The sequence below is a fragment of the Anguilla rostrata genome, chromosome 15, assembly GCF_018555375.3.
Source record: "Anguilla rostrata isolate EN2019 chromosome 15, ASM1855537v3, whole genome shotgun sequence".
Classification (NCBI taxonomy): Eukaryota; Metazoa; Chordata; class Actinopteri; order Anguilliformes; family Anguillidae; genus Anguilla; species Anguilla rostrata.
The window spans coordinates 4,671,580-4,685,908 of NC_057947.1; the positions used below are offsets into that span (position 1 = coordinate 4,671,580).

A 14,329-nucleotide genomic window follows, 5' to 3' on the forward strand; every position below is an offset into this window, starting at 1 on the left:
ACAAGGGGGAAAAAAATTAATTCACATGCTCTGCAAGCTTATTTTTACATACACATGAGCAAAGCTTTGGTGGAATCCAAGCCCCATGCTGTGGCAGCAAAACTCTCTGAATCACACCTGAAATGGTACCTTACTGTCACGTGACACAGGATTTCTGGACATCAGTGTTATTAGGATCTGAGGAGTAAAAGTAATGTCAAAATGAACCACATGCCTACTGTGAAATATGGCGACTATTTATTGTTTTGGAGCCGTTTCGCATGTATCGGACCTGGAGCACTTTTTAAGATGGATGGTATCGCGACCACCAGGATGTACCAAGATCTTCTGACAAAAGAACCTTGTTCAGCTCCCGCTGTGGACCCGAAGCCTTCCAGGCATGACAGAGATCCTAAACGTTAAAGCAGATCTGCAGCACAATGGCTGAAGAAATGCAGCGTCTAGGAGCCAAATTGCAGACTTAAAACCCATGGAAATGCTGTGCGACAGCACCTGAAGGGAGCTGTTCATGCGAGGAAGCCCTCAAGTGTCACCAAGCTGAAGCGGGTCTGGGTAGAAGAATGAGCCAAGATTAATCAGAGATGATCTCAGAGATCGACAGACTATAAATTTGATAGTCTTTTGCTGAAGTTTTTGCAACTTAAGGAGGTTTAAAGGTTTGCATAGCTCTGCACATGAGGATATTTAAAGTCGGATCATTTTGTTAAATGAATCGTACAAGTTATTTGTGTCATTTGTGTAATGAGGTTTATCGGCTTCTTTTATTAGGATTTAGATAAAGATCATAGTATTTAAAAATGTGGACCAGCCTAATAGCTTCACAAACTTTTCCTTGGCGCTATACACTCAGAGCAGTTGAGCCCATCAAAGGTTATCGCGATCAACAGCATTGTCCACAGGAAGCTCCGCTGCTAAAGACAGGCTCCCCAGGGAGGGAGATGCCATTGAAGCATTCTCCACATATTTGCCAGAGCAGCTGAACAGGCGATGTGAGAGCACTGGAACGGGCGTCCATTTTGGCTCTGTACATGGGGAGGAAGCCCGTCGGCTGCGCGTTTCCAGGTGTGACCTGGGTGGGCCGCTCCAGGCAGTGGGGCAGTCCATCCGTGACAGGAGAGGCAGCTGTCCTTCTGCATCATTGGTGAAAGCTCTTTAGCATAATGGCTCTTCAGCATTTCCAGCTGTTCAACTGGCTCAACCACATCCCGATATTGGAGGAAGTCATTTCTTAGCCTGCAGCTGTGAGTTATTGGTACCAGACCAAATTCTAACTGGCCTGAAAATATTATTCTGCCGAATGACATGTTGTCCAGTGCAAATGAGGATATGACCTCAGATGACATCTTAAGGGGTGACGGAAAAGGTTTGATACTTCATGTCTACATGCAGGAATACTAGGATACCAATTAAATTTGTTCTTTTGCTGGACATTCAGTACTATTTTTATCTTCATTTTTATAACATGTGAAATTGAAATCTCCTCTCTTTGTTAATATCCCTGTGTCTAGTGTATCCAGGATGTTTTGAATTTCACTTAGAAATGATACATTTCAGTTGAGAGGATTACAGAGAGAAATTAAGGCATTTTTCTCCATTCATGAGAAATGCTGTTTTGAGTTTATTTTCCTTCTTCATAATACTGGAAATGCAAAGAGAACTATTTTTTAAAATCCAGTATCTACTTGTTAACTGTTCGTCCAGAACATGATTGCTTAGGCTTCTCTTACCCACCCTTGTTAAAATGAAGTGCTGGAAGAAGCAAGGTTCTTGTGTGCTCAATACTGTATTGTGACTCCTAGAATTGGTTGCTACAGTAACCAAAGCTGGCATGTGCGAACAATGAATGGAATGACTTTAAAAGCAATTCAGGTGGAACTTTGCAACTGTTACCGCCATCACAGCCGTTCCTGGCTGAGGCCGTATCATCAAGTTTCGGCATGTTTTCTGTAGTTATATCATCGCGTTTTTCCTAGAAAATACACCAAAAGACCAAAACTCCTCCGATAATTAATCAGCTCATCTGAAATTGCACAGTAGACAATTCTGCTTTTCATCCTGCTGACGTTACGTTTCTCATACAAGCACAGATGTGCTCTGCTATGAATTAACACAAAGCTCTCTCCTTTTAGATTCAAGACTGAATTCTCCTAAATACCTGTCTCAGTGAAATGGCGGGGATGAAACACAGTGTAGAAAAAATGCAGCTACGGGCTTAAAGTTCAGAAACAGTGACTTCATCCATCTCAACCTAAATGTACGATAACATGCTTTGCATACCTGTGTTCAGCGCATGCTGAAAGACCATGACAGGGGAGATCATACAGCTGGGGCTTGCGGTGCCCAGGGGAACTTTCTGCATGGTGACCCATGTCTGCACCCCCTTCCCACCTGAATAAAGTGATTTAAAAAATACATCAAGTGGGTAGACCTCCTGCAGTCCTCCTGCAGTCCTCTATGGACTACATTAAGCTTAATCTGAAGTCAGAACACGAGCACAAAGTAAACGATGACGGCTTTGTGCAGCCTGGTAGTTGTAGTCTTTCTCAGTGGCTGCTCCTGCGGCTGGCGGAGGTCCGATGGCGTGCGCGCGGTACTAGACTCTGCTCTCCTCTCTGCAGGGAGACCGCGGGCTGGATGGACCCAGGGGGCCCAGAGGCAGTACCGGATTGGGAACTAAAGGTGAAAAGGTAGGTCGTAAATACGTCCGCTAATCAAAGGCTTCCCCACTTCCATAAACATGTGGCACCCATGCCAGACATGGGGCGCAAAGTACCCAAGCAGTACGGGGGGCGGGGGGGAGTTAATCCTGAATGTGTGCTTTCCTTCAGGGCTGAGTTAAGGAATGTACAAAGACAAAATGGAGACACTTGAAGGTCTAACTGCTGTGGGGTTATTCTGTCACTAACAATGGAGTATTCTGTGCATTTCTGTGACTAGCATAAATTTGTAATCTTGCTTTCTTCTTTTACATGCAAATGGATGTAATACAAAAGCTCTCATGATGAAAGCTAAGAGTAGTGACGCAAATGCAATACAAACATGTAAATACGCGAAAACGGAATGGATGATTCTTTTGCAGGCATGTGAATCTTTGGTCTATCTGCAATTCAATTTGAATCATGATTCAGGCCTCAGCTGTGTGTGTCTGTAGGTTCAGCCTCAGCTGTGTGTCTCGGTCAATTTAGCCTCAGCTGTGTGTGCCTGTAAGTAACGCTTCTGCTGTTGATGACTGCAATATAAAGTTACCCTTAAGCCCTCTGAGTTTCTGAGTTACTAGTGCCACACCCCCGAGCCTAAGAGTTAATTCCAATCACTTATTTTCACTTCTTGCATTAGTTCTTTGCATCCTTTCCTTGCTCCTTAGCTCCACTTAGTGGAGTACTTGAGGAAGACAGGCAAGGATGAGACACAAGGATGGGAAAATTGAGGCAACACATATAATGCAAATGCAATGTCCTTGCTGAGTCAGGCATCAGTTTGAAGCCACGTCAATTACAGACATAGCACATGTGGCACACGAGGCACGAGGACGGATTTTTAAAAAAAGAGACTGGAATGAATTCAAAGAGAAGTTAGAAAGAGTCGCACTGAGGCTGCTCAAATCGTACCTCAAGATCACCGTTTGGCAAAGATGGCACTGGGCTAAGGAGGTTGAACATTCCATATCAATGAACACCAAAAGGGATGCAACACAGACCAGCCGTGCTATGTAATTATTTTTAAAAAAACTTGTCTTGCAGCTTAGAATGGGTCTCTCCACACAGATGTTGCTCTGTTATTGGGAGAAATTTGAATCAGAGGATCCTAATTAATCATAGTAGTCAAATATTTGTACTCTTCACCAACAAATTAAAAATGTTTCTGATGGGAAAATATGTATCACTCAACATTATTAAAAAAACATTTACAGAGATTTTTTTTAATTTTATATATTTATGTTAAATACAGGCAGTTCACAGGCTAATCTTCTGTCCGTGTTAAATACAGGTAGTGCACAGGCTAATCTTTAGTCCATGTTACATACAGGCAGTTCACAGGCTAATCTTCAGTCCATGTTACATACAGGCAGTTCACAGGCTAATCTTCTGTCCGTGTTAAATTAAGGAAGTTCACAGGCTAATCTTCTATTCATGTTAAATAATGCCAGTTCACAGGCTAATCTTCAGTCCATGTTAAATAAAAGCAGTTCACAAACTAATCTTCTGTTCATGTTAAATACAGGCAGTTCAGAGGCTAACCTTCAGTCCATGTTGAATACAGACAGTTCACAGGCTAATCTTCTGTCCGTGTTAAATACAGGTAGTGCACAGGCTAATCTTCAGTCCATGTTACATACAGGCAGTTCACAGGCTAATCTTCAGTCCATGTTACATACAGGCAGTTCACAGGCTAATCTTCTGTCCGTGTTAAATTAAGGAAGTTCACAGGCTAATCTTCTATTCATGTTAAATAATGCCAGTTCACAGGCTAATCTTCAGTCCATGTTAAATAAAAGCAGTTCACAAACTAATCTTCTGTTCATGTTAAATACAGGCAGTTCAGAGGCTAATCTTCAGTCCATGTTGAATACAGGCAGTTCAGAGGCTAATCTTCAGTCCATGTTAAATACAGGCAGTTCAGAGGCTAATCTTCAGTCCATGTTAAATACAGGCAGTTCACGGGCTAACCTTCAGTCCATGTTAAATACAGGCAGTTCACAGGCTAATCAACACAGCTGAGGTGGGTGCAGCAGCACCAGACTCAGCAGCACTAAACCGCCAGCGCAGCTCGGCCATTACACCAGAAACAGTGCTGCTGGTTCTGCAGTACTGTTCGGACCGACTGTGATGTAACACAATGGGAGGAATGTGGAAAGGGCACATGTACATAAGCAAGATATTGTGCTCATAAATTGCTGAACTATTGGAACATAAATCGATTAAATTGCACGCTCGTAATGTATGATGCTACGCCTGTGACGCTCTCTCTGGTATGCAGGGGGAGGTCGGACCCATCGGTTTCCCAGGAACGCTTGGCCTGCCCGGAGCGGGTATTACAGGAGAGAAGGTAGGTGGACTGGCACCTCAGCTATGTTTATCACACAAAGAATAACATGTAGGGGTTCGCATAGATTCCAGCGCACACATTATATACTGATATATGGGGTCTCGGTGCACCCCATACAGACTGATATATGGGGTCTCAGTGCACACCATACAGACTGATATATGGGGTCTTGGTGCACCCCATACAGACTGATATATGGGGTCTCGGTGCACCCCATACAGACTGATATACGGGGTCTCGGTGCACACCATACAGACTGATATACGGGGTCTCGGTGCACCCCATACAGATTGATATATGGGGTCTCGGTGCACACCATACAGCCTGATATATGGGTTCTCAGTGCACACCATACAGACTGATATACGGGGTCTCGGTGCACACCATACAGACTGATATATGGGGTCTCGGTGCACCCCATACAGATTGATATATGGGGTCTCGGTGCACCCCATACAGACTGATACATGGGGTCTCGGTGCACACCATACAGACTGATATACGGGGTCTCGGTGCACACCATACAGAGCAGTGGGGCTCCAGTGTTGGCATTCTGTTCATTTTCATTGCAGGGTGTAGAGGGGCCCCGGGGCCCACCAGGCGGTCGGGGGCCACCAGGAGAGGGCTTCCCAGGACCGAAGGTGAGCACCATTCTCCTCTCTGACATTCACCTAACACCCACGCCGCCAGAAACGATCACCTTTCAAAACAGCGCTGGCACTTCCCGGTTACTGCTAATTCTGTCTGATCATTTTCACATGTACAGGGAGAGCAAGGTCTGCCGGGAGAATCAGGGGCGACAGGGGAGAGAGGGGCCGGTGAACCTGGACCAAAGGTAACCCCTCACCTGCAGAAAGAACATTTCATTTTGCCCAATTATACAGTCCCTCCAATTAAGCAACAAATAGCAGCTTTATTTCATGAACCATGACTGGTGCTGGAATAATAAATTGTCCCAAAGGCAGTGGAAGTATTAGTCATATTTTTATGTTTAATCATGGTATATTAGAATGACCTGTTCCTTTAAATCCTTACACATTTTCCTACCCTCTTTCAGGGCGAGCCAGGGGCTTCCGGCTTGGCTGGTTTGCCTGGGCTTCCTGGTGAAGATGGTGCACCTGGACAAAAGGTAAATCACCTCACTATAGTTCTATGTGCAACTTTAGATACACCATCACAGGTACATAGCCATGGCCATATAATGAATATGTGACCTGAGAAAGGACCTTATGTTTAAGGCATTACTGTAAGCTCTCTAGTAGCAATAATCACCGGTAACAACTCAAGAGGACTGCAAACAATTGTACAATTAGGGACTAGTTGAATTAGAGAGTTTGTTAGTGCAAGGGCGCAAGTCTATAAAGCAGTATGGAGGATGTGTTCCAACCTCTTATTTTTCACCTCCTTGCTTCCTTTCCTTGCCTCCTTTCCTAGTATAGAAGGCCAAATGGGTCATATACATGGAATAGACGTCTGGAATCACACGTTCTCGATGTGGGAGTATTCCAATTGCTTATTTTATTGGTCATTTGTCTCCAAGGTCCCTGACTGACTCGGAAATCGATCAAGGAGCGCCACCTTTTGCATTTAACGGATATTCCAACCCATTAAAAGAAACACAAGTGCATCCTTTGGGGAAGTATTTTTTTGGGACGCGTGATGTATAATGATCGACCTGTGGATCCACCTCTTCCAATTTGCCACGTCTGTATTTGACGTGGTTTCAAACTTACGTGTGAAAGAGGAAAGACATTCCAGTTGCCATATACACATTTCCTTGATTCATCCGTCCCCGTGTCCTTTCCTTGCGTTCTCCGATGGGTGGAGCTAGGAGCAAGGAAAGGAAGCAAGGAGATAAAATGGAATGAGTTGACGTTGACAACGTATGATTACACGTGTTAATTTCACATATTTCTGACCCTTTTGGCTTTCCATACTGGGAAAGGAGGCAAGGAAAGAAGAAAAAAATAAGCGGTTGGAACGCACCCCTAGTCTTGCCTCAAAAGTGCAAACAGGGTCAGGATTTAAAACCCAGATTAGGTAATCAGATAAATCAGTGTCAGTTTGCAAGCTAAATCAGTGTTCTAGTCCTGGGCTAGAACAAAATCCCGCACCAACTCCAGCTTTTCTTAGATAAGACTGGGCACCCATGCGGCAACTGATTGATTCATTGGGATGATTAAGGTACAATAATTTGTCGATTGCTTCACAGAACTCTACTGGCTGCAGAAAACGCTTGCTGTTAGAGGACAGAATTACATTGAAAGCCCTGCTCATGATCTAAAGCTCATAGCCCTGCTCATGATCTAAAGCTCATAGCCCTGCTCATGATCTAAAGCGCATAGCCCTGCTCATGATCTAAAGCTCATAGCCCTGCTCATGATCTAAAGTCATACCCTGCTCATGATCTAAAGCTCATAGCCCTGCACATGATCTAAAACTCATAGCCCTGCTCATGAATAAGCTAAAAGCTCATAGCCCTGCTCATGATCTAAAGCTCATAGCCCTGACAATGGATCTAAAGTTCATAGCCCTGCATGATCTAAACTCATAGCCTGCCATGATCTAAAGTTCATAGCCCTGCTCATGATCTAAAGCTCATAGCCCTGCTCATGATCTAAAGCTCATAGCCCTGCTCATGATCTAAAGTTCATAGCCCTGCTCATGATCTAAAGCTCATAGCCCTGCACATGATCTAAATCTCATAGCCCTGCTCATGATCTAAAGCTCATAGCCCTGCTCATGATCTAAAGCTCATAGCCCTGCACATGATCTAAAGTTCATAGCCCTGCTCATGATCTGAGTTTAGCAGGAGAGACAGGGTGGCAGCTGTAGAGAGGTGAGGGCAACTGAGAGGAGATGGGGGCAGCTGTAGAGAGGTGAGGGCAGCTGAGAGAGGTGGGGGCAGCTGAGAGAGGTGGGGCAGCTGAGAGAGGTGGGGGCAGCTGAGAGGGGTGGGGACAGCTGTGGAGACATGGGGGCAGCTGAGAGGGGTGGGGACAGCTGTGGAGACGTGGGGGCAGCTGAGAGAGGTGGGGGCAGCTGAGAGAGGTGGGGGCAGCTGAGAGAGGTGGGGGCAGCTGAGAGGGGTGGGGACAGCTGTGGAGACATGGGGGCAGCTGAGAGGAGATGGGGGCAGCTGTAGAGAGGTAGGGCAGCTAGCATAGCTGCTAAATGCTCAACTGAAATTGTACTATAGTTGCTTAAAAAAAGAACAATGGCTACCCATTTGTGTTGCGTTCCCAACATTTATAACTCCTTAGTTGGACATTTCTGCAGTTAGCTAGGCTACTATATTTTTCAGAAGGCTTTGCTGAGTACTTGGTGGTTGCAATGAATGGGCTTTGAACACAAGGCTAAAAAAAAACACTTTTGAGCCTGAATTTAAAGATCCAACCTTTTTCTGCTTGCCCCATGTCCTGGGGAAGGTTATTCCAGCCCCTGCTGAGGGGCCCATCAGCTAAAATATGTGCCTCTGCTTTTAAGCGTTGATGCTTTTGGCACTGCATGACAGCCTACTTCCTGAGCTCACAGCGCCGTATTTGGCTGATAGGGAGAAAGAAGATTGCTCAAGTATGCTGGTCTGAACCCGCGTAATGCTTTATGACAAAATTTTGGACCAGATGAATTCTGTAATTTACGTAAGACTTTCAGAAGAGATGCCATTTGGCTGCACTAAGTGAATACTTATGATTTAAACCAGGTGACACAGTTCCTGTTAGACGGCCATCATTTTTCAAGCTAATACAGGAGGATTTGGTGATCAATGTTATTAAAAGCAGCAGACAGTGATATAGAGAAGCACAAGCGCCTATAAAAAGACGCTTGTTTGGGAGAAGAAAAGAAACATATGACAAACAAGAGCAGTTTCTGTGCTGGGTCCTATTGGGAACACTGACAGGTTTGCTTATATAACGTTAAGTTTTATTTTACTTACATTTAAAATTTAATTCAGTTCATTTTAATAAGTGTTACATCAGTTTAGTCAACCAGAAAATTCAAGCCATTCAAAATGAACTCAAAGGCAATTAATATAAGCAAACGCTGGCTCGATTGGTTGTTATGCTTGTATTTAATATCGGGTCAGCATTGATCTGACACGTTTAACACAAGGGCCAATGGCCACTCTTTGTAAAACCAACAGAATTTTCAAACACCCTAAGCAGATATTAATGGGCCAATGTTGACTAATAATATTTTTATCATCTGGGTAGTTGCCACCCAGACCATTTCACAGTTAATTAACTTTAACCCCCAACTTGCTCTGAGTGCAATCACAGGCCTGGGAAGGATCCCCCTTAAAATCTGGTCTGTTGAGGTAACCAAAACCCCTCCATATTCCTTGATCTGTAGTGTTCCATATTAAGGCACCTGGTTCCCATCAAGCATTGTTCACCACTGGAACTTGTGTACATTGGAACTGTAACCAGGTGTCGTAGTCAGTTGAGACCAAAAGTTGACCTTTTTGACCATGCAGATCCACACCATGGGTTTGACAATGGCGAAGGAAGACATTTATGATGAAAATGACATCCTATCTACAGTGAAATGCAACACTGACGTTATGGGGTTGTTTTTCATCAATTGGTCCTCAGATTTGTGTTGAGGTAAATGGAATGGGAGCATATCTATGTTCCCAGGGTCCTAAGTTCTACTGCACCTGACGAAACGTTGTGAACAATTGTTTTATTTATTATTGAGGACCTCTGAGCATAGCTAAACCATTTGTTTGCTTATAGACCGAGCTGACATCGTTTTCTGGAGTAAGACAGAAAATCATTGATTTACTGTCTCTGTCTCTATCTACTGAACACAGATAAGATTTCATGTAGAGCTGGGGAACATAGGACCCTTTGTCATGTTCCAATTATGTGCCATATAAAACTGGGGAACATAGGACCCTGGGAATATAAGAATGACCCCAATGGAATCATGAACTCCAGCAAGGACTAGGGCTGCGTCCGAATTTTCAAAGAAATTACGTCCTATGTCTTTTCCTAACCACTTTTCCTTGACCTCGATGGAAAATGTCATGAGGTTAAGGAAAGATGTGAAGGAGAATTCATAAGGACTGCACTTACACTAGGATACGTAATTATGCGACGGCGGATGTTATTGACGTGGGTCTGCCGTGGTCAAAGTACAATGTTTCAAAGATGGACTACTAAAAGCGCATCTTAGATACTTCTTATCGTGTTGTGTCATGCAGGCTATATAAACGTGGACAACCCGGTGAAAAATATTACTTCATTACCAAGGTTGGAATTGAAATAAAAAAAGGAATATAGGCTACCAGTCACAAAAGTGAAACAAAATGGTTGTCACATTGAGAATAGTTGCTCACGCTCATCCTCCTGTCCACTCATATTTATCGACATGAATCCCAATTAGTATGATTGTATGAAAATAATTGTTAGATTGAATGCAAGATAGACCTACAAATATACTACTGTCATCATCATCATCATTCTCAAAGTTTCAAATATGTTGAATTAAAAACATCATCTGGCTAAAAACGTCTCAGATTAGTACTGTTTATGTCCTAAAGCTCCATTTTCCTGTCCATACTGTTAACACTGAGGATTTTTTTTTATTGACAACCAATGTGGTTCCCACTGAAGTTGCTGGCTATTGCAGTTAGCTATTTACAACTTTAGTCTCATTCATGCACAATCCACTGCTGATTTGGGAGAATGTAGACATCTGCATTTCTCCTCTGAAACAGGTGGCATTGCAAGCCTGCTTCTTTTCAAGCTACAGCCCGCAGCCAAATTTGCATACAGTCAGATGATAACTTTCATATGCGGCTTTGGCATGCCCGACTGACTAACACGGGTTACAAGTGGCTATGCGCTCTGTATGCTGCAGTGCTAACAGGCTGCGCTCTGAGCGCCGCAGGGCTAACAAGCTGTGCTTTGTGTTCTGCAGGGCTAACGGGCTGCGCTCTGTGGTTGCAGTGCTAACGGGCTGCGCTCTGAGCGCCGCAGGGCTAACGAGCTGCGCTCTGTGCTTGCAGTGCTAACAAGCTGCGCTCTGTGCTTGCAGTGCTAACAAGCTGTGCTTTGTGTGCTGCAGTGCTAACGGGCTGCACTCTGTGTGCTGCAGGGCTAACAGGCTGCTCTCTGCGCCGCAGGGATAACAGGCTGCTCTCTGCGCCGCAGGGATAACAGGCTGCTCTCTGCGCTGCACGGCTAACAGGCTGCGCTCTGTGCTTGCAGTGCTAATGGGCTTCTCTCTGCGCCGCAGGGCTAACGGGCTGTGTACTCTGTGTTCTCTGCAGGGTGAACCCGGTGCATCAGGCCTCCGAGGTCAAGAGGGGCCAGCGGGGACAGGTACTCAGGGTGAGAAGGTAAGCAGCCCTTCTGCTCTTTCAGTCTATCTTCACACACTCAGCTCATGAGACTAACTTGTGTTCCAATTCCCTCCCAGGGAGACCAGGGTCAGAGGGGCATCCGTGGGTTACCCGGACCTCCTGGCATTGCTGGGCCATCAGGTGCCAAGGTTAGAACTTTAATTAGAATTTAGTTCAAACTGTGAAGCGTTTTGTGACAAATCCTTTGATATTACTGTAAATAAATTTGATTGATTGACTGATGATGAGTTATATTACCTGTGTGTTCAAGGTTTAAGATGGCGAACCAGTTCATTACTAGCACAATAAAAAGGATTCTTCTGAAAGCACAGACTGTATTCCCTTGCACTATTATGAAATAATTTTGAAACATTTAAGTTTTTTCCAAGAAACTGTTCAATTCATACAACATGTGGTTGCTATTGCTCTCAGAACTTTTCGCAGACCGGGCGGGTGGAGGTGGGTAGCCATCGTAACGCATCAAGCACCAGAGGGTGGTTGAGACAGAAATTCATTACGAATTAACGGAAATTGTTTTCAAACAATTACTCAGACCAGCATCCTTATATTGTCTGGGTAGAACCACAAACTAGGCCAGTACAAATAATTTGAAAACTGGACATTTCGGTCAAAAACAGGGCAATTGGCAACCCTAACACACACTGAGTCTGAGTGAGTGAATCTGAGTGAGTCTGAGTGAGTTTGTAACACTGCCAGTGAGACTCACAGTGAGTGCTCTTCTCTTTCAGGGGGAGCCTGGTTTACCTGGCAGACTAGGTCTACCTGGGCCTGCAGGACGTTCCATCTCCGGACCAAAGGTAAGAGTATCCTCTCCCAAGTTAAGGAGACAGGTTCCTCTCACTGAGATTCAGGTTAATCCTCCCAAGGATTTGACAGCAACATTTCATATCCTATCATATCCTAATCATGAAAAGAGTGGATATGAACTCACTGTATTTTTCTAGGGGGATATTGGTCCACCTGGTCATGCTGGACCTGTAGGAGAGACAGGCTATGGACTGCCCGGTCCCAAGGTAACAGCTGTGAAAAAACACCTCCAAAAGTAGGACTGTCGTCCGCCTGCAGTGTCAATAAATGTTCACTGAATGCTCCTTTCCAGGGAGACCGGGGTGACCCTGGCCCACATGGTCCAGTGGGTCCAAAAGGTGAAGGATACCCAGGCCCTATAGTGAGTATACGCCACAGACCTGGGTCAAATAATGACCTTAAATACTTTAACCCTTTAGACACCATTAACATCCCTGTACATTACTGGGAACTTACTAAACTAAATGTATGCATAAATACATCGTATGGCAGAAAAATTTGGTTGTTAGATGTCATTGAAAATCAGGGATCTTCAGATGTGTTTTTAGATTTTACCTGCATCTGGAGTTTTTGAATGTATTTGACCTTTGACTAGGTCTGATACACCATGTTCAATATAAACTGAAACATGTGTATAGTAAAGATATCATAACTAGCTTTACAGTTATTTAACTTAATATTTGGCTAGAAATCCTCAACAGTTCAACAAGTTCAATCTATTTAGCTAACTAGCTGACAGGCAGTAACTGCCACAAACACCTCACAACTGGTAAACTGCAATGTTACAGTTTCTTATGCTTCACTAGCTCTAGAACTAGTGCTCAATTGTTCCTCGTCCGTCTCTGCTGCATTTCTGAATATTGACCAGAATCACAGCAAATCACCAGTCTCTTCCGTGGCACTCCTCTGTGTTGCTGTCACTGAAAGCCTAATAAGGTAAACAGCTGATTAGCTTTAATTGACCTGTGAGTCACCCCCTGTGACCCTGCCCAGGTTAAGCGGGTATAGATAATGGATGGATGGATGGATGACCTGTGAATAATGTAATCATAATTTTTGTGTGTATATCATCAGCCTATAGTGCAAAGGCATTGCTTGAGTGCTTGAGGCATTTGGAAAGTGATTTGGAGAAAAGACCAGATACTTGAACTGCTTGAACTGACTACTCCTCTTGCCCAAACTGTGTGGTTCTGTTCCTCTGATCTGTGTTTTTTTCTGTTTAAGGGCCCTCCAGGCCTTCCAGGACCTACCGGAGATCCAGGTCCTGAGGGGCAGGGCTTTCCTGGACCAAAGGTATGCAGTCAGTCAGCATAGATAGGGCATCAACGATGAGTGATCCCCGTTTGCTGAGCCATTCTATTCTCCCGGTATTTTTAATATATTGGCTAACGACTTTTAGGCAGGCACAGTTTAACTCATTCTTTAATGAGCAGTGACTGTTAATAGTCCCCATCTAAATTTCAACGCTAATTTACCTAGACTTGTTTGTAAGCCAATTAAGTAAGTTACCTGAAATGAATTTATTCACTGAAGTAGCTAGGTAGCTATTATTGATAATGTTACTTTATTCGGTGGCTAGCTCTAGGAAGAATGAAATGTTTGCTAAAGTTGTCTGTGTGGTTGGTGAAATTAGTTTACCTAGGCTAGCCAGGAAAGTTAACATTACTTGTCGGACAGATCTGTGCAGAGTGCCAGAAATCCTTGCTAGACATTTTACAAATGGACCTTCCTGATAGGACCTTTCTGACAGCAGACAGCATTATAAAACGTCCAGCAGAGTACCAAATTGGGGCTTGGCGTATTGCAGGGCTGCTCAACCCTGTTCCTAGAGATCTACCATTCAGCAGGTTTTCTCTCCCAACCTAACAAAGTACATCTCATTCAACAGCTAGCAATCTCATTCAACTGCAAATGAGTAGAATCAAGTGTTGAAATGAAAACCTACAGGACGGTAGATCTCCAGGAACAGGGTCAGGCACCCTGGCGTATTAGGTAACTGTTAGTCTAGAATAGAGGATAGCTTTGTTCAAGAATTTTCATGTATAAAAATGTTTCACTAGCATAGATAGTTTATTTCGGTCATTAACATTTTCTTTACAAAGA

At 44.1% G+C, this 14,329-nt stretch overlaps 1 protein-coding gene across 2 annotated transcripts in view; it reads left to right on the forward strand.

The window, feature by feature from the left end:
- The window catches only part of col28a2a (collagen, type XXVIII, alpha 2a), a 53,489-nt gene that overhangs the window by 24,043 nt on the left and 15,117 nt on the right, over nucleotides 1–14,329 (forward strand). For both annotated transcript variants that reach the window (XM_064310862.1, XM_064310863.1), the window contains exons 15-25: nucleotides 2,619–2,687; nucleotides 4,978–5,046; nucleotides 5,619–5,687; nucleotides 5,813–5,881; nucleotides 6,104–6,175; nucleotides 11,327–11,395; nucleotides 11,476–11,547; nucleotides 12,148–12,216; nucleotides 12,364–12,432; nucleotides 12,519–12,587; nucleotides 13,451–13,519. In XM_064310862.1, the coding sequence (XP_064166932.1) occupies nucleotides 2,619–2,687; nucleotides 4,978–5,046; nucleotides 5,619–5,687; nucleotides 5,813–5,881; nucleotides 6,104–6,175; nucleotides 11,327–11,395; nucleotides 11,476–11,547; nucleotides 12,148–12,216; nucleotides 12,364–12,432; nucleotides 12,519–12,587; nucleotides 13,451–13,519 (765 nt within the window). The remainder of the gene's footprint in view (nucleotides 1–2,618; nucleotides 2,688–4,977; nucleotides 5,047–5,618; nucleotides 5,688–5,812; nucleotides 5,882–6,103; nucleotides 6,176–11,326; nucleotides 11,396–11,475; nucleotides 11,548–12,147; nucleotides 12,217–12,363; nucleotides 12,433–12,518; nucleotides 12,588–13,450; nucleotides 13,520–14,329) is intronic.